At 42.8% G+C, this 20,524-nt stretch overlaps 1 protein-coding gene across 1 annotated transcript; it reads right to left on the bottom strand.

Moving 5' to 3' along the window:
* Positions 1–4,494: 4,494 nt before the first annotated feature.
* Positions 4,495–11,957, bottom strand: LOC123498007. Its single transcript, XM_045245083.1, has 2 exons — positions 11,863–11,957; positions 4,495–6,955 (listed from the first exon to the last, which is right to left on the bottom strand). The coding sequence occupies exons 1-2, from the start codon at positions 11,924–11,926 to the stop codon at positions 6,153–6,155; spliced, it is 867 nt and encodes a 288-aa protein (XP_045101018.1). The 5' UTR covers positions 11,927–11,957; the 3' UTR covers positions 4,495–6,152.
* Between the last annotated feature and the right edge of the window lie 8,567 nt (positions 11,958–20,524).

Genomic DNA, 20,524 nt, shown 5'->3' with positions numbered 1-20,524 from the left:
AAAAGGTGTGTTGGTTAGTGAGTACAGCCTTGTATACACCAACGCCCAAATTCTGAAACACCTCCGCGCTGCACCGTCACTCTTTTCAAGGGGCTCTAGTTGAAGTGACACGGGTTTTTAAGGATGTTTCTGTGATTTTAGTGACATGTTGGCAAGTTTTCTGCATTATCAATAGGAAAAATAATCTTTAGAACTCGGCTAATCTTCTCTGGTCTTTGAAGATGGTCGCGGAGAGAGAGAGAGAGAGAGAGAGAGAGAGAGAGAGAGAGAGAGAGAGAGAGAGAGAGAGAGAGAGAGAGAGAGAGAGATGCGTATCTAAATATAGCGCTCTACCATCGGCTGGGAATCATGAACGACACTTGATCCTTTACTCGTATTCTGAAACATTTACCCTTGCACTGTTCTCAAAAAAGGATCTAGTTGGAGTTGCGTGATTTTCAAAGTTTTCTTTTGTGTTTCTAGTGACAGATTAAGAAGATTTGTACATTACTACCAGGAAAAACACTTTTGAAAACCTGGGAGTCATCTTTAGTCCTTGACAACAGTTGTGGTGAAGTAATACAGGTTTTTAAGAGTGTTTTTGTTGTTCTAGTGACAGAATAACCCCTTCAGTACTGGGACATATTTTTACCTTAAGATTTGTGTGCGATTAAACCATTTTATTGACATTAGGAAGGGTGTATGTAGGTCAGAAGATTGATGACCACAGTCTTCACAATTTTAATCTTCCACATAAGTTTCTGAAGCTGTATAAAATCACCAAATAGTAAGCAGAATGAATATGGAAACGCGTCGTGGTACTGAAGGGGCTAACAAGATTTCTTCATTATTAACAGGAGAAATACTCTTGAAAACCTGGCTAATCATCTCTGTGGTCTAGCAAAACAGTCCTAGTGAATTGATAATTGTTTTCAAGTATGTTTTTGTGGTTCCTGCAATAGTTTAACAATATTTTCACATTCTAAGGAGAAGCACCCTTGAGCGCCCGACTCATCTCTGTGACCTTTGAAAATAATGAATGTGAGGCGAGATGACTGTTTAAGAATGTCTACAAGATTCTAGTGACACATTAACAAGATTTCTTCATTCTTAGCGGGAGAAACACTTGACCTTTGAAAATAGCCACATTAAATAGAAATTCTAGAAAACGGTAGATATCAAAGAAAACGGAAGCAGGGACTAAAGTATTTATTTTGGCTGCTTACTCGTGAGAACAGTACAAAGCAAAGGGCCAAGAATAACTGCCCTGCGGAACACCAGACTTGAGTGGCTGAAGGAGGCATCAACAACATCACGCTGCTGTCTGCTGGGAGGGGGTCGGTAGTCAGGTTGTTAGCGCTGACTCATTACGGAGCTTGAAAAGGTTAGGTGACCTTTTTATAACTTACTTTTATTCCACTTGCTTCTTCATCTCTTGTTATTTTTACAGGAAGTCATTACGGAGTTTTTATAAGAAGATTATGGGAAGTTGTAAAGCACTCTGACCTTTTCATAACTCTTTGCTTTTTATCTTATTTGTTTATCTATTTATTATTAGTATTATTTAGAGGAAGGAAGGAAGTAAAGATTGCTTAAAATTCGTATTTCAAAAAGCTTCCTTCTCTTCTCAGTAATGTTAGCACCATCTCAATCCTTCATCCCTTTCTCTGGTACAGTCTGGAGCTCCCTGCCTCCCTCTGTATTTCCATCTTCCTGTGATTGAATTAATTTAAAAGGGAGATTTTAAGACATTTATCCCATTATTCATATCTTTCTAATACAAGAGTTAACCAGTACTCTCAGTCATTCATCCTTTCTCTAGCAGACTCTGAAACTCCCTGCCTGCTTCTGTGTTTCCACCTTCCTATGACCTGAATTCATTGAAGAAAGAGGTTTTAAGACATTTATCACACTCTGCCTATCTCTCTAATGCAAGAGTTAACCAGTACTCTCAATCCTTCATCTCTTCCCTGGCAGACTATGGAACTCCCTGCCTGCTTCTGTGTTTCCACCTTCCTATGACCTGAACTCATTTAAAGGGAGGTTTCAAGATATTTATCCCATTATGTATATTTCTCTAATGCAATAGTTAAACCAGTACTCTCAATCCTTCATCCCTTTCTCTGGTACACTCTGGAACTCCCTGCCTGCTTCTGTGTTTCCACCTTCCAGGCAGGTTTTGAAGACATTTAACCCATTCTTTTAGCTAACTCTCTCGGACCTGCTCGGGGACTGGCATCTAATTGGGACTTTTTTTGTTTAATCGTTTATATTGCCCTTGGCCAGATTATCCCTCTTGCATATAGATAAGTAAAAAAATACCCTCCCTACAGGTTTCGTGTGTCTTGTCCTCTGCTGGGTGGTTTTCTAAAAGGTATGTGTATATTTTTTTTTATGTAAGAGGGGAAAACTGGCCAAGGGGAATATAAGGAGTTTAAAAAGGCTCACTTAATTGTTGGTCCTCTTGCAGGTCCGAGAAAGCCAAATGAAAGGGATAAAATGTCTTGACACCTCCCTCTTAAATGAAGTCAAGTAATAGGAAGGTGGAAATACAGAAGCAGGCAGGGAGTTCCAGAGTGTACCAGAGAAAGGGATGAAGGATTGAGAGTACTGGTTAACTCTGGTTTTTGACTGTTGGATTCTGCATCACCTACAGAGGAACACTCATATATTAATAGCCTAACTTCCATCAGAGCCTTTCAAACTATCAATAGAACTATGAAAACAACCTCGAAAATCCACAATGACTCTCTGGAGCCTGTCAAACGCACACACGTCCATGAAATCCCTTAATAACTCAAATTACATCTTGAACCATAAAAACATCAACAACAAAACATAACTAACACTGGAACCCATCAAACTGTCACAAATCCCATGAAAACACTCTAATTACTTTCCTTGAAGCCCTTTAGATTACCACTACAAGTATTAAAACACCATGAAAAGCATCAGTAACTCATTAGACACTCTCAAACTACCACTAGAAGCATAAAAAAAACATCCTTAACTCTTTCAATACCGCGCCTCGTTTCCATACTCATTCTGTTTACAATTAGGCGATTTTACACTGCTTTAGAAACTTATGTGGGGATTAAGATAGTAAAGACTCTGGCCATTAATCTTCTGGCCTCCATAGAACCTTCCTAATGCAAATAAAATCGTTTAATCATACACAAAAACCAAGGTAAAAAATGTGTCTCCGTACTGAAAGGGTTAAAACTACAATAATTTATACAAGTGTGTCAAACTGCCACTGGAACCATGAAAACTCTAATAACTTTCACTGTACCCCATCAAACTATAACAAGTCTAATGAAAATCCTTAAAAACAGTCAAACTATATGTAGAACCCACAAAACACCCTAAAAAACCACAATAATTTTCACTGAACCCCAACAAACTATCATCAAAAGCCTGAAACCACTAAAATACTGCCAAACTACCACAAAAACACCCTCAGATACTGTCAAATTACCACAAGAACTGTGAAAATAACCACACATATTATTAAACCTATCATTATAATCACAAAAACGTCCTCAAGTAAGGTCAAACTGTATTAGAAGCATGAAAACACCCTCAAATACAGTCAGACTACCACAAGAACCATGATAACACCCTCAAATACTGTCAAACTACCACTAGAATCATGATAACACCCTCAAATACAGTCAGACTACCACTTGAGCTACGAAAACATCCTCAAATACTGTCAAACTATTCTAGAACCATCAAAACAACCTTAGATATAGACAAACTACCACAAGAACCATGATAACACCCTCAAATACTGTCAGACTACCACTAGAATCACGAAAATACACACAGAAACTCTCAAATCTACAACTAGAGCCATGAAAACACCATTACAAACTTCCAATACCTTTCACTGGAGCCTGTCAAACCCCTGCCAGTCCCATGAAACCACCACTGCCAGCCCTCACCCCATAGACACTTTCCACAAAGACGGATTGATTAGGTTGAATTAGGTTAGCATTCAGTCAACCCGTTCAAAATTGGGACATATTTTTATCTTGAGATTTGCGTACGATTAGACCATTTTATTAACATTAGAAAGGGTTTATGGAGGTTAGAAGATTAACCCCTTCACTACCATGACACATTTCCATATTTATTTTGCGTACTATTTGGTGATTTTCTGCAGCGTCAGAAACTCATGTGTGGGATCTAAATGTGAGCACTGTGGCCATTAATCTTCTGACCTCCATAGACCCTTCCTGATGTCAATAAAATTATCTAATCGTACACAAATCTCAAGGTAAAAATGTCTCCCAGTATTGAAGTGATTAATGGTCAGTTTTTCACTATTTCAATCCAACACATAAGTCTCAAGCTGTATAAAATCACCAAATAGTAAGCAGAATGAATATGAAAAGGCATCATTGCACTGAAGGGGTTAATAAGGTAAGGTAAGGTTAGTGTTAGGTTGTTAGGTAATACTGCAAGAAATCAACCCACTCCGCTGTGACCAGGAAGGATAAAAGCATCACCCTTTTGCTCAGTGTTATATTTTGGTTTCACACGTATAGAAGAGTACAACATTTGCTCTTATAAACAAACTATCATAAATATTCTTAAAGAGCTACACGAGGTCTGACATGCGTGGAAACTTCTGACACACACACACACACACACACACACACACACGGCTTCTTGTCCGATCAGCGAAGTTAAGCAACGAAGTGTCTGGTTAGTGCTTGGATGGGTGACCGCCTTGGAGCACGCACGCACGCACATTCTCTCTCTCTCTCTCTCTCTCTCTCTCTCTCTCTCTAAATAATGTTTTTCGTAATTTTTTTTCTGTATTAGTGGTAAGAAGGACAGAAAGACGGATTGGCAGGAAGACAGACAGCTGGAAACACGGATGGACGGGAAGACGCGGATAAAAAAAAAAGAGATATGGACAGAAAACTATGGGAGGAAAAATGAATGTACCAGAATTTGAACTAAAGTGTTTCAGATGCACGTGACTTGTGGTTACCTCGCACGTGCTTAGTTCTGACACGTGTCTGAGATTTATTGTACGTGCACGTGTTGACTTTATACTGATTGTGGGGAGATAAAGTAAATATAACAAAAATACGTACCAAGTTTTGTGAATTTAACACACACACACACACACACACACACACACACACACACACACACACACACACGTCAAAACCCTCATATAAGACACAGGTTACACAGGCACTAGTCAAAGCTATATGCACAATAAGCAAAGGTGTTCAGCGGCATCTCACCTCACCTGTCCCTACAATCACCTCACCTGCCCGACATGTACCTTTGTATTTGAACTCATTTTTACGTACATTTGTCGTTCTCCTCTCCCTCTTCCTTGTACCCTGTTCGGAAAAGGAAACAAGACAAATAATAACAACAATAACAGTGACAAGGTGTGTGTGTGTGGTGGCGGCGTGGTGATGAGCTGAGCCACACACGCACACACACACACACACACACGCCAGCAGGGACGAGGTGAGGCGCTGCAAGGGAAACCTTTTACACTACACGGGTTATAAGTTACCTATTCGTTGCACTTCACTTAGCATTAATATCATTGGTCTGAATATGAAAGCCTGCAACAATCCTAACCTGCGAATGGTCCTGGGATCTTTTTTTCTTCTTTTTTTTTTATGATTGACAAAACGAAGCAAGTAGGGACGCTGTGCTGAGGGGCGCGATCCTCCTAGTGTGCTTTCCATTACCGGCAGCAAGAAGACTGACTCTCTCTCTCTTCCAGGTACAAGGTGTGAGGTAATACAGCTTACGTGACTACGGCAACATGCGAGGCTGAGAGAGCTTGATGGCGCGAACGTCTTCTCGCGCAGCACGGCAGCACGACCACACCTGGGCCGCGCTGCCCCACTGATGCACGCGATCCCCTCCCCTGGCGGCTGGCTGAGTGTGAACGGGAAGCTTACCTGGTGTACAGCAACAAGGATGCCTAGCTTACTCGTCCTGCGGGACCTCGTGGCTATAGGAGCGCCCCTCAGGGACTTAAGTTAACTGTAAATAACTCCAGAGACGCCCACTGCGCTGCGCCGCGGCGCTCTCTGGAGGGCCAGCGTGTCTGACGGAAGTATGTACAGCGAGGCGTCGAGGCTTCGAGGCTTCGAGGCTTCGAGGCGTCAAGGCGGATGCAGGGACTAGTTCTGGCGCGCCTCGACCCGCTCCTGCCGCTGCTGGTACCGCCGCACGAACTTTTCGATCTTCTTTTCGCTGATGCGCTTGCCGACCTGCTGGGAGTAGTGGTGCACGGCCTGCCGCGTGCCGTACTGCAGGGCGTACTCGGCGATCTCCCACTTGAGGTCCTTGGGCAGCTTCCTCTTGGTCTCGCGGCGGCCAGTCTTGGACTTCCTGCCGGAGGTGCTGGGCACGTCCCCGTCACCGGGAGAGGAGCGCACGATGCCGTATGCCCTGGACCTGGCGGGGGTGCGGGTCTGGGGCGGGCGGGTGGTGGTGGTGGTGGTGGTGGTGGTGGGCTCCTGGGCCTCGGATCGGGGGTTGTCGAAGGAGGTGGTGTCCACGTACTCGCCACGCCCGTACGGCCACGATCCGTAGTTGCCGTAGTCCGGGCCGTGGTAGTTGTGGTTGCCGCGGCGTCGTCCGTAGGGGTCACCACCGCCGCCGCCGCCCCTGCCGCGCTGTACGCCGCCGTAACCGCCGCCGCCGCCGAAGATCACCTTTCTCTTGATACGTTCCTCGCCCTCGTCCTCGTAGTCGTCCTCGTACATGTCATCCATGTCATCGTACTCGTACACATAGTGGTCCTCGGTATCCACCTTGGACTTCTCGCTGGCTTCCCGCGGCTCCTCCTCGGAGTCAAGGTCCAGGTCGTCATCGTCGTCCTCCTCGGAGCTCAGGGCGTGGGAGGGCGCGTGGCTGGCGGCGGCGCGCAGAGAGGTGTCCTCATCGCTGGTCCACTGGTCTGCCTCCTTGGAAGCCTCATCTGAAACACAGTGGCGGTGAGTGTCGGGCCCACTCCTCCCCTCTGGGGCCTCTGCCCCCTGGCCTCCCCCCTGAAATCCCCTGCCTGTTCTGTCCACGCCATGCACCCCTGCCGCTCTGCCTCACACCCTGCCCCCCGCCCCCTACCTCACCCATGGTCCTGTGCCCAGTCCCTCGCCACCCCACACCCCCTCGCTGAGTGACATGGGTACAGAGCGGCAAGATGGCGGCAGCAATGGCGGGCACAGATGGCCAGATGGGCGCCCAAGGACATCACCGCAGCCTGGCACATACTTGCCCTCAACACCACCACCACCGCCTCGGTTTGCCTGCTGCGGTGCTTCTGCAGTAAGTTAATCCTAAATTCAGATATCATTTCACCACTCTTGGAAAATGACATGAAAAGACCAAATGCGATTGTAGACTCCTGTAACCGTAAGTTTATCCGCCAGGCCGCCCCTCACCCACCCAGGTCGCAGTGCCAGGGAAGCAGTAGGGCATGAGTTACTGGTTCCCTCACTCAGCACACCATCGCCCATTGCAGGAACATGGGGAACATAATGCCATGCTCATGTGCAATAGTGACGTCAGCCTCATCATCCCCCGAGGTCACGTGGTCATTCCTGCCAGCGGTCATAGTATCATACCCTGAGGCACATGGGCACATCAGCCACAACGTCTCTCCTTTTTGGTCACATGTTTCGTCCACTTCAAGGTCACAGTATTAGTCCTATTAGGTCACACTGTCATACTTCCAGAAGGTAAAGGTCACAGAAGAGGGTCACAGGTGAGGAAAGCCCCGAGGTGTGTTGGCAGCTTCGTTCTAGTGTACGTATTGAGGAACGCTCTACTCTCTCACCATGACCGTTTTCTAAGGGCAGAGAGATGATTAGCGGGATTTTCAAGAGTGTTTCTCCAGTTGATAATGTAGAAATCTTGTCACTCTGCCTCTAAAACTGAGAAAACTCCTTAAAGAACTGGTATAAATTTAAGTAAAACCTTTTGAAACAGTGGAGGTGAAGCAGAGAAGTGTTTGAGGATACGTGCCTAGTCCTGCGCACTAGTCTGTGTACACGTGCTGCCAGGAGTTGAAGATAAGGCCCCAGTATGATGAATGAGCCAGAACGCTGAGGTAATTAACGAAGAAACCTTGAGATAATTACGAATCAAAGGAAGCAACACTGGCGAGGACAGATCACAGGAGACTTCATACAACGCACCGCAGGACGAGGAACAGAAGTGGTAGCTAATATTAACCCCATCAGCACTGGGACGCAATTTTGCCATGAGTTTGGGTGTGATTAGACGATTTTATTTACATTAGGAAGGGTCTATGACGGTCAGAAGATTAATGGCCAGAATCTTCACTATTTTGATCCCCACATAAGTTTCTGAAGCTGTATTAAATCACTAAATAGTAAGCAGAATGAGTATAGAAACGCGTCATAGCACTGAAGAGGTTAAGGCATTAGATAGTTCTGGTGAAGCGAAGAGCAAAATTCAGTAAGATCCTTTTTGACACAAGACTAAGAGAGGAACAAGAGGGAAGTGTACATGGAAAGTGAACATAGGCAGGCAATCCTCACACGTGTAGCCATAGTGACATTTTTTGCAGTTTCCTTATGAAAAAGTAACACAAGAACGAGTTTTTGGAACAGTCTGTTGGTCATGAAATTCTTAGAGGCACAGTCAGTTGGTCATTAGAGGAACGGTCAGTTGATAATGAAATCTTTAGTGGTACAGTCAGTTAGTCACGAATTTTTTAGAGGTACAGTCAGTTGATTAGATGTACAGTCAGTTGGCCGTGAAATTGTTAGCGGTACAGTCACTTGATCAGGAAATTTCTAGAGGTACAGTCAGTTAATAATGAAATTTAAGGTACAGTCAGCTGGTCATGAAACTTTAACGGTTGGGCAGCGGCTCCCGGCAGCAGGTCAGGGAGTGTGGCGCGGTGCCTTGTCGGGTGTGATGGTGACAGGGCGGGTGTGGGTGGCGGCAGGAAGTAGCTGATAGAGGACGCAGCCGCCAGGACGCGACAATGAGGCTCCCTGGTGCCCGCCGCTCGCCGCCCTCCACTGCGGCGCGGCGGGGTTGTGTCGCTCCGCCATTACGACGCAGCAGGCCCCCGGTGGTTGCCTGCTGATCCTACCCTTTGTTTGTTTACTGTTTGGCCCCCTGAAGGTACCGAGGATGGGGGATGCTGCCTCACACACACACACACACACACACACACACACACACACACACACAGGACACATCATAACACAGTAATCAAGTACCAATCATGACGAGTGTCTGTATCACACCCTCCCTCACCCTGACCGTGACGCCACACTGCCACACTGCCACACTCACAATTTACGCCGCCCACACTCCTACGCACACACTGACGCATCTTCCCAAGCACGCACGCACGCACTCAACATGGCGTCAACACTCAATGAGGGTGTTAATGAATGATCTCTCTCTCTCTCTCTCTCTCTCTCACACACACACACAGAGTCATGATAGTGTTGTTGGTAGTAGTAGTAGTAGTAGTAGTAGTAGTTAGTAGTAGTAGTAGTAGTAGTTAGTAGTAGTAGTAGTAGTTAGTAGTAGTAGTAGTAGTTAGTAGTAGTAGTAGTAGTTAGTAGTAGTAGTAGTAGCAGTAGTAGCAGTAGTAAGTATATTGATCAAAGAATCATGTTTCAAACACACACATGCACTCACACACACACACACACACACACATCCATTTGAAATAAGATGATATACAAAGCATGGGAAACTGTGCTCTCAGGTCAATCAACCCCAACACAAGACCGAGAGGGGGAATAGAGGGAAATTTACAGGGAAAAGTGGATATAGGCAGGCATTCACACTGGGACTTAATGACTTAATGACTTTTTATGCAGTTTCTTTCATGTTCTTCAAATAATAACATAGGAAAGATTTATTTTTAGAGATATAATTTGTTGGATACTCATGAAATTCGTCTGTGTGTGTGTGTGTGTGTGTGTGTGTGTGTGTGTGTGTGTGTGTGTGCATTCTCCACCTCTTTCTACAAGGAGAGTCTGTCGAACGCCCCACACACGCCACAACTGTCTCGATATCATGAAGCAAAAAAGGACTATGTTTGTCAGTCATCTATTTACATTTAGTCTAGTATTTGAACTGAAGATTAGAGATGCTTTGATGTCTTAAGATTTCATGACGCTGGTATGGATGAGATGCAGTCCAAATGTCTCGTAAAAATGCTTCGTGTTTATTCTTGCTGTCTTTCAAAACCCTGAATTCTAATTGCATGAAGGGATCGTAGAGTTGTTTCGATAAGGTTTCATAACGCAGTAAGGATAAGACTGTCTAGTAGTCAATATATGATCCATGTCTGTTCTTGCTATTTTCCTCCAAAACCTGCAATTCTGGTTGTGTAAGAAGATCGCAGCACACGAACATGAAGGGTAGAGTTTGTTTTATGTCTAAGATTTCATAGAGTAAGTGAAGTCAATGGGGTCCAATATACAGTAAATACCCTTCGTGTTTGTTCTTGCTATCTTCTTTCAAAACCTTTTAAGTTGCATAAGAGGATCGTAACACACAAACATGAAGGACAGAGTTCTTTCGATGTCTAAGATCTCATAGGGTAGGTGAGATTAATCCAATTGTCTCGTAAATGTATGCTTCGTGTCTGTTCTTATTACCTTATTTAAAACCTTTTAGTCATTTAAGAGGATCGTAGCACAGATGTATGGTCAGAGTTCTTTGGACAGGATTTCATAGGGAAGGTAAGGATGAAATGCAGTTGAATTGTCTCGTCAATATGAATCGTGTTCTCTCCGCTATCTCTCAAAACCTTATATTTTGATAGCATAAGGGGATCAAAGCACACGTTTATGAAAGTCAGTTCTTTCGATGTCTTAGATTTCATAGGGAAGGTGAGGTTAAGATGCAGTCCGATTTGTCTGGTAAATATGTTTCGTGTCTATTCTTGTTATCTTCTTTCAAATCCTAAAATTCTAGTTGTATAAGATCGAAGGACACACGGACACATACATGAAGGGCAAAGTTCATTTCCATAAAATTTTGTTGGGAAGGTGAGATTAAGATGGAGTTGAATCGTCTCTTATGTTTTGTGTTTGTTCTTGCCGTCACTTTTCAAAACTTTATATTTCAGTTACATAAGAGGATTAGGCACATGTAGGCCAGGTATCAGGTCCTCTTTATCATGTGCACTATGTAGACACCTGTCCATAATACTGTAAATGATTGTAAGCAATATGGCAATCAACTTATGGACTTATGAACGAATAGAAAAGCGGTGGGAATGTTCACACACACACACACACACACACACACACACACACACACACACACACACAGACACCTATACCAGCTTTTTTGAGTGACTATACACGTCTTCACCTCGTCTTCAGCTGCCTGTCTTCACTTGCCTCGTACTCGTCCCTCTTTAAATACTCTCGTTCAAGTTCCCATCAAGTTTTATCGTACCTGTCCCCGTGCCCAACTCGTCTTTCACCACCTGTCCTCTCCCTACCCACCTCCACCCACCTTGCTCTTATTCTCTTTTCAAATTTTTATCATCTAAGTTCACATCTAGTTTTTTTTTCTACCTGTCCTCGTCTTCACCTTGTCTTTAGCTACCTCGCCCAGCCCATCTCTACCCACCTGGTTGTTGTTCTCTTTTCAAACTATCATAATTCAAGTTCCCATTTAGTTTGACTCTACCTGTCCTTGTCTTCACTTTGTCTTCAGCCACCTGTCCCCGCCCTGCCCATTTCTATCCACCTTTCTGTTCTTGTTCTCTTTTCAAATTATTCTCATCCAAATTTCTATCTAGTTTTATTCTACCTGTCCTCACTGCCACCTTGTCTTTAGCCACCTGTCCTCGCCCTGCCCGCCTCTACCCACCTGTAGCCTCGTGCTTCTGTGCAGAGGCGAGACACAGCAACAGACACAGGACGCCCAACTTCATGACCTTCTTGTTCTTGACGTAGCAAGCGACTGAAGCTCCGCCCCCGAAACCCGCCCTTTATATACCTTCGCATTACCCTCCCCTTTCATCCGCACCCCCCCCAACACACTCACCTCTCCCTCCTCTCACTCTCTCCCAGCGTGCCAAGCCTCACACCTCGCTCACTCACACACCCCGCCCCCCCTCTTCACTACTTTGTGCAAACGTGTGTGTGTGTGTGTGTGTGTGTGTGTGTGTGTGTGTGTGTGTGTGTGTGTGTGTGTGGGAATATATCACCACCATTACATCAGCATAAGTAGACCATTGACGCGTTACCTCCACTACCACTACCATCACCACCACCACCACCACCACCACCACCACCACCACCGCTGTTAGTACGCATAATCTCCATATGAAAGGGTAAATGATAAATAAAATGCATAAATAAATAAATAAATAAACGAAATTGGCCTCCGAGGAAAATAAAGAGCGCCAAAAACGACTAGAAAAACAAACAGCATCAATTTTTTTTTTTATTTTGTCTCACGAACAGACAGGAAAGTATTGGTGGAAGAATGAAAATAGTGAAAAAATGGTTAGTTTTCCCACAATCTTTCTTTAAGTGCCCCATGGAAGTAAAGGAAAAAGGAAAGGAAGATGATAAAAAAGGTGAAAAGGGAAGGTTTCTTAAGTTCTCGAAGTGTGTGATTGAAAAAAGAAAACGAAAGGAAAATCAATAGTTATCCTTATTTATAGGTTTTAGAGATGAATCAATGGGAAAAGGAGAAAAATGACACACACACACACACACACACACACACACACACACACACACACACACACACACACTAAGATAAAATAAAACCAACAGACAATTCACAAAAAAGAAATGAAAGAAAACAAGACAGAATGATTCCAAAGATACATAACTTGTCACGATACCAGAAATTTCTCTCCCTCTCTCCCCTCTCCTTCTCTCCCCTCTCTCCTCTCTCCTCTCCTCTCTCCTTCTCTCCTCTCTCCCCTCTCCACTCTCTCATCTCAAGGTTGTATCGTTAAAAACACCATTAACACCAGCGCTCCACTCTTCCCAACTCCTACCTTGTTTGTTACCTCCTCCTCCTCCTCCTCCTCCTCCTCCTCTTCCTCCTCTCTCTTTTCTTGTTCTTTTTTGTTGTCTCCAATGATATTTTCCTTTTTTTTCCTCCTCGTCCTCTTTTTCTTCTTTCTTTCTCTCTTCTTTTTTCTCTTTTCTTTCCCTCCTCCTCCTCCTTTTTCTCCACCTTCTCCTCTCCTTTCTCTCTTTCTCTCTTTCTTTTCTTTTTCTCTTTCGTTATCTTCAAAGTTTTTGTCCTCCTTCTCTTTCTCTCTTTCTTTTATTTCTCTTTTCTTCTTCCTTCTCTTTTCTTTTTTTCCTCCTCCTCCTCCTCCTCCTCCTCCTCCTCCTCCTCTTCCTCCTCTTTAGTTTTCTATCCTCTTCATTAGTAAACAGCCTAGGAAGAGCCAAAAGATCTGCTGATGTTCATTTTCCTCCTCCTCCTCCTCCTCCTCCTCCTCCTCCTCCTCCTCCTCCTCCTCCTCCTCCTCCTCCTCCTCCTTCTCCTCCGCTTCCTTCTTCCTGTTCGCTCTCTGTGTCACCACTAAGCGAGGTGACAGAAGAGGAGGAGGAGGAGGAGGAGGAGGAGGAGCAGGAGGAAGAGGAGTATAAGGAGGAGGAGGAGGAGGAGGAGGAAATGAAAGTACCTCACTCTTCCATTTCCTTCCTCTTCCTCTTCCTCTCTCTCTCTCTCTCTCTCTCTCTCTCTCTCTCTCTCTCTCTCTTAGTCATCAGCATTTTCCTACTTGCCTTCCCTTTCTTTCCTCCTTCCCTCCACTTGCCTCCCTCCTCCTCCTCCTCCTCCTCCTCCTCCTCCTCCTCCTCCTCCTCCTCCTCCTCCTTCTCCTCCTCTCCTTGCACTGCAGGAAGGAAAAGGAGAGAAAGCAAAGAAGAAAAGGAAGGAAAAAAGAAAGAAAGGAAGAAAGAATGTCAGCCAAAGTAGAGCAAACCTTGATTATTTCATCTTATCATTTGTTTATCTAGTTTTTATCCTATTATTCTTTCTATCTCTTGTTTAACACATCTTCTGGTTTTCCTTATTCTTTATTTGCCATTGTTCCTAATCTTGTTATCTCTCTGTCTCCATTTCTTATCTCTTGTTTGCTATGTTATTATCACTTATGGCTCTCTCTTGATCTTCTATTTCCTATTTCTCCTAATCTTTTTTTTTTTTTATTTATACTATGTGGGCTTTTCACGGGAATTTCTGGGCTAAAGGGGATATTTTTTGTGGTACCTCCTATCTCAAAGCCCACCCGCTAGGAAACCGTTGCCCCGAGTGAGGAAGCCCAACCTACACTCGGACCGTGGACAGGATTCGAACCCGTGCGCTTGGAGACCCCTCGGACCCCAAAGCACGCATGCATTCCTATCATTTGACTTTATTTAAGATGGAGGTTCCAAAACGTTTATCTCTTTCTTTTGGCTAACTTCTCTCTCTCTCTCTCTCTCTCTCTCTCTCTCTCTCTCTCTCTCTCTCTCTCTCCTGCAAGGGGGCTGGCAACTAAGTGGGTGGTTTCTGTCTTTTTTTTTTTTTTGTTGCTCTGGGTCAGCCTTTTCTTCTAACATGATAAAATTGTCTTCTTTTTCCATTTGTCTTTTTAATGTCTGTTGTTTTCTTATCTTTCTAAATCCTTCTTATTCTTCTAAATCCTTCATTTCTTTCTAAATTCCTTTAATCTTTCTAAATTCCTCTAATCTTTCTAAATCCTTCTTATCTTTCTAAATCCTCTTATCTTTCTAAATTCCTCTAATCTTTCTAAATTCCTCTAATCTTTCTAAATTCCTATAATCTTTCTAAATCCTTCTTATCTTTCTAAATCCTTCTTATCTTTCTAAATCCTTCTTAATCTTTCTAAATCCTTCTTATCTTTCTAAATTCCTCTTATCTTTCTAAATCCTTCTTATCTTTCCATATATCTCCATTTTCTCAATAACAGAACAATCGTAATTTTTATTTTCATGTGTTATTTTATATATTTTTTTAATATTTGCTTTGCTCTCTTTTATTTAACGTTCATTTCCTCAATAAAAAATGTTAACTTCCTATTCCTACTTGCTATTTTTTTTTTCATATTTACTGTCTCTCTCTCTCTCTCTCTCTCTCTCTCTCTCTCTCTCTCTCTCTTTATTTATACGATGTGGGCTTTTCATGGGAATTTATGGGCTAAAGGGGATGTTTTTTGTGGTACCTCCTATCTCAAAGCCCACCCGCTAGGAAACCGTTGCCCAGAGTGAGGAAGCCCAACCTACACTCGGACCGTGGATAGGATTCAAACCCGCGCGCTTGGAGACCCCTCGGACCCCAAAGCAGGCATGGATCCACTGTACCAAGGCAGCCCTCTCTCTCATTCTCTCTCTCTCTCTCTCTCTCTCTCTCTCTCTCTCTCTCTCTCTCTCATCAATAATAGATGTATATACAAGTTATCTTTATTTCTATGTGTTATCTTTTCATTTATCTTGTTCTTCTATATCTTTAAATTCTTGTTATCTCGAAGTTATCTTTATTTCTGTGTTATTTCATCATGTTCGTTATTTTCTTTTCTTATCTCTCTTTCTATCACTAATTCCTCAGATATAGAGATGCTTATCTTTATTTTCATTTTTGTTTTCTCTTATTTTTTTTAGTTAATCATATTTACCTTATATTTCTATTTCTCATCTTTCCTTGTTATTTCTATCTCTCTATCTCCACTTTCTTAACAACAAAGAGGATAATCGCCAACGTTTTATCTTTTATGTTATCTTTCAACCCCTTCAGTAGCATGCATCGTTTTCATATTCATTCTGCTTACTATTTGGTGATTTTATACAGCTTCAGAAACTCATGTAGGGGATTCAAATAGCGAAGACTGTGGCCATTAATCTTCTTACCTCCATAAACCCTTGCTAATGTAAATAAAAAGGTCTAATCCACATTTCCATATTCATTCTGCTTACTATTTGGTGATTTTATACAGTTTCAGAAACTCATGTAGGGGATTGAAATAGTGAAGACTGTGGCCATTAATCTTCTTACCTCCATAAACCCTTGCTAATGTAAATAAAAAGGTCTAATCCACATTTCCATATTCATTCTGCTTACTATTTGGTGATTTTATACAGTTTTAGAAACTCATGTAGGGGATTGAAATAGTGAAGACTGTGGCCATTAATTTTCTGACCTCCATAGACCGTTCCTAATGTCAAAAAAAAATGGCCTAATCATTCCCAATACTCATAGAAATGCGTCCCAGTACTGAAGGGGTTAATATTAATTGTCTTGTATATTTCTATGTCTCTATCTCTCTTATCTCCACTAACTGAAGAACAAGGAGAAAAGTACAGACAACCTGCACAGTCAGATAACACCACCACCCGTCTCCTCCTCCTCCTCCTCCTCCTCCGGGTACTCCTGACGCGGCTGTGGGACCCTGGTTCTTCCTACAGGATGGAGATCTTTTAGGGTCTTCCACATGATTACCTTCAGCGGTGGTGGCGGTGGTGGTAGTGGTGGTGGTGGTGGTGGTGGTGGTGGTGGCGATGGCGGTGGACGGTAGTGGTGGTGGTAGTATATGATGTGTGAATGAAATGTATGTGTCTAGAGAGAGAGAGAGAATGAGAGAGAGAGAGAGAGAGAGAGAGAGAGAGAGAGAGAGAGAGAGAGAGAGAGAGAGAGAGAGAGAGAGAGAGAGAGAGAGAGAGAGAGATGAACAGAATGATAGAAGGAAAAGAAAAACCGAGAAAAAGAGACAGACATACACAGAGAGAGAGAGAGAGAGAGAGAGAGAGAGAGAGAGAGAGAGAGAGAGAGAGAGAGAGAGAGAGAAACAGTAACAGAGAAAAGATTAACAGTTCTGAAATATAGCTGCGTGATAAACTACCAGAGAGAGAGAGAGAGAGAGAGAGAGAGAGAGAGAGAGAGAGAGAGAGGTATCACTGCCACCGCCCCCACCCCTCCTCCACCCCTTCCACCCCCCCTTTTAACACGAGGTCCAAGTGGATCAGGCAATCACGGAAATGCCTTGTTTGGCGCCCTGTTTACAGCGTCCTCTGGTGAACAATTAGCTGTGTCGGCTCTCTGTGTCTTAGTGCACACCCCCACCACCCCCAAGCCACCCAGATGACCCCTCAAGCCCAGCCCTGCCCTTCCCCCGTCACCTCTCTTTAGCTTAGTCCCCCTCTCAGTCCCTCTCTCAGCCCCTCTCAATCTCTCTCAGTCCCTCTCAGCCTCGTACCTTTTTAAACTGAGTCCCTTTCTGTGTGTGTGTGTGTGTGTGTGTGTGTGTGTGTGTGTGTGTGTGTGTGTGTGTGTGTGTGTGTGTGTGTGTGTGTGTGTACGATCGAGAGTACTTTTCTTGTTTTTTTTCTTGTTTTTTTCATTTTTTCCTTGTTTTCTTTTTAAATTTCTCTTTTTTTTTCTTCTTTCGTCCTTATCATCACATCAAGCCATTGTTATTCTTTTGTTATTATCTCTCTCTCTCTCTCTCTCTCTCTCTCTCTCTCTCTCTCTCTCTCTCTCTCTCTCTTTCATACGCAAAAGACACACTGGTTATCAGAATTAGCAGAATCACAACAAGTCACTCCCCAGCATGTTCAAATCTCGCGTTCCCATCCTCAAGACACCGTGGTTCTGACAAAAGCCTATATTCTGAAACACCTCCATTCTTTCAAGAGACTTTAGTTAATGTTACGATGATTTTTAACCCCCTTCAGTACTGGAACACATTTTGACCTTGAGATTTGTGTACGCTTAGACCATTTTATTGACATCAGGAAGGGTCTATGGAGGTCAGAAGATTAATCCCCACAGTCTTTACTATTTCAATCCCTCACATGAGTTTCTAAAGCTGTATAGAATCACCAAGTAGTAAGCAGAATGAATATGGAAATGCGTTATGGTGCTCAGTGGGTTAATGAAGGGTGTTTGTACGGTTTAAGTGACAGATTAACAAAATTCTACATTATCAACAAGAGAAACACATGTAAAAGCCCCGCTAATCATCTCTGTGGCCTTGGAAAACAGTCGTGTTGAGAGTGAAGTGTTCCTGTATGCCAGCCAAGTATTCACCCAGGAACTGCCACATAAAGGCTTCTTACAGCTTTCCTGACTCCCTTGTTTATAGATCATTGACATTCGCCTCATGTAAATTACTCACATTTATTTCCCCATCTTTCTCTCACATTTCTTCATATTCTCCTTTATCGCATTCTTTACCTGGAGTGACTAAGTTGGCCGGGAGAGACTGAAGAGTAGACTGTAGACTGTAGAGTGTAAAGTAAGGGTTATATTTTGAGACATTTCTTCTGCACCGCATCGCCATTACTTTTTAAAGGGTCTAGTTGATGTGACGCGGGTTTTTAAGGATGTTTTCTTGGTTCTTGTGACAGATTAACAAGATTGATGTATTGTCACTGAGGAAAACACCTTAGAGAATTCGGCTCATCAGTTTTGTGGCCTTTGGAAATAGTCGTAATGAAGTGACGCGGGTTTTTTAAGGGTATTTTTACGATTCTAGTGACAGATTAACGATATATCTACATTATGAACCGCAGAAACACTAGCAAATCCGGGTAATTATTTTTATAGTCTCTGAAAACAGCCATAATGAGAGAACAGAGCGTTTATAAGTGTTTTTTTATGGTCTTAGTGACAGATTAAAAAGATTTCTATAGAGGAAACATTAGAGGACCCAGCCCATCATCTATGTAAGCTTTCAAAACGGTTGCAGTGAGAAAACAGAGCGTTTATGAGTTTTTTTTTTATGGTTTTAGTGACAGATTAACGAGATTTCTACATTATGAACCACAGAAACACTAATGAATCTTACTAATCATTTATGTAGGCCTTCAAAACAATCACAGTGAGAGAACTGAGCGCTATTTGTGGTACTAGTGACAGAGTAACGAAATTTTTACATTATTAACATTACACTAAATAACTCCACCTAATCATCTCTGTGGCCTTAAAAAAAATCAGTCGTAGAGAGAGAGAGAGAGAGAGAGAGAGAGAGAGAGAGAGAGAGAGAGAGAGAGAGAGAGAGCAAAACCTTTCTGAACGCGACCCTAAGTACGCTGACTGGTACCCGGGGCGGAGATCAAAGCGGGTGCGCGGTGGCGGTAACAGCCCGTCAGTTAGTCAATGTCACACGAGCTGCACCTTATGATACACGTCCTCTACCGCCCCCTCTTTGCTCCACTGCTGGGGTTCCTACTCCGTCACTGCGGTCTGCGGGGTTTCTAGTTTCTGAGCGGCTTTCAATGTGTTCTGAGAGTTATTATGTTGGTTTTGAAGGGTGATTTGATGGTGTTAGTGGAAGTTTGACCCCTTCAGTACTGGGATACATTTTTACCTTGAGATTTGTGTACGATTAGGTCATTTCATTGACATCAGGAAGGGTTTATGGAAGTTAGAAGATTAATGGCGAGAGTCTTCCTATTTTTATTCCCCACATGAGTTTCTGAAGCTGTATAAAATCACCAAATAGTAGTAGAATGAATATAGAGACGCAGCGTTGTACAGAAGGGGTGAAATGGGTGTTATGTATATTACTGATGTTTTCAAGTAAATTAGTGGTGTTGGTGGTATTTTAAATGGGTGTCGTATTACTTATAGGTGTTTTGGTGGTGTTAGTTGTAGTTTAAATGGGAGTTATGTATATTGTTGGTGTTTCAAGTTTTTGCTGGTGTTGATGGTAGTTTAAATGAATATTCTATTATTAAGTGGTGTTTAAATGTTATGGTAGTTTGAATGGGTGGGTGTTATGTTGGTGTAGGGTGTTTGATGGTGTTGGTAGTTTAAATGAATTCTATTATTAAGTGGTGTTTTTAAAAGGTAGTTTTTGGGTGTTCTATGTGTTGGTGTTTCAAGAGTGTTGATGGTAGTTTAAATGAATATTCTATTATTAAGTGGTGTTTTTAAAGGTGTTTTGTTGGTGTTAATGGTAGTTTGAATGGGTGGGTGTTCTATGTGTTGGTGGTGTTTTCAAGGGTGTTTGATGGTGTTGGTGGTAGTTTAAATGAATGTTCTATTATTAAGTGGTGTTTTCAAGGGTGTTTTGTTGGTGTTAATGGTAGTTTGAATAAGTGCTCTGTATGTTATTGGTGTTTTTAAGTGGTGATGATAGTGGTGATGGTAGTTTGACATGTTGCAGTGGTGATTACTGAGGTTTGCTAAGGTGTTTTGTCGGGCACAGCGATCGGTTAATGAAGTTTCTATATCATTAACCTGAAAAACAGTCTTGAGAACCCGTTTGATCATCTCTGTGGCCTTAGAAAACAGTCGTGGTGAGAGGGGAGTGCTTTTAATCTTGTTTTTTTTTATTTTATGATTCTTCTGACAAATTAACAATATTTCCACACTATTAACAGGAAAATCACATTAGAAAACTCTGCTAATTATCCCTGTGGTCTTGGAAAACAGTCACGATGAGAGAACAGAATTTTTTTAAGAGCGTTTTTATGGTTTCAGTGACATATTAAAAAGATTTCCGCATGATCAAACAGAGAAGAATATTTATAAGTGTTTTTTTGTTTATAGA

The sequence above is a fragment of the Portunus trituberculatus genome, chromosome 7 (assembly GCF_017591435.1).
Source record: "Portunus trituberculatus isolate SZX2019 chromosome 7, ASM1759143v1, whole genome shotgun sequence".
Taxonomy (NCBI): Eukaryota; Metazoa; Arthropoda; class Malacostraca; order Decapoda; family Portunidae; genus Portunus; species Portunus trituberculatus.
The sequence above is the reverse complement of the archived record's forward strand: the minus strand, read 5'-3'. Positions and strand labels throughout refer to the sequence as shown.

Excerpts from the sequence above, each read along its gene's own strand:
- LOC123498007 (XM_045245083.1), bottom strand. The coding sequence starts at position 11,926 with ATGAAGTTGGGCGTCCTGTGTCTGTTGCTGTGTCTCGCCTCTGCACAG. Across the intron at positions 6,956-11,862 it reads ACAGAAGCACGAGGCTACAG|ATGAGGCTTCCAAGGAGGCA; the intron begins GTGGGTAGAGGC and ends ACTGTGTTTCAG.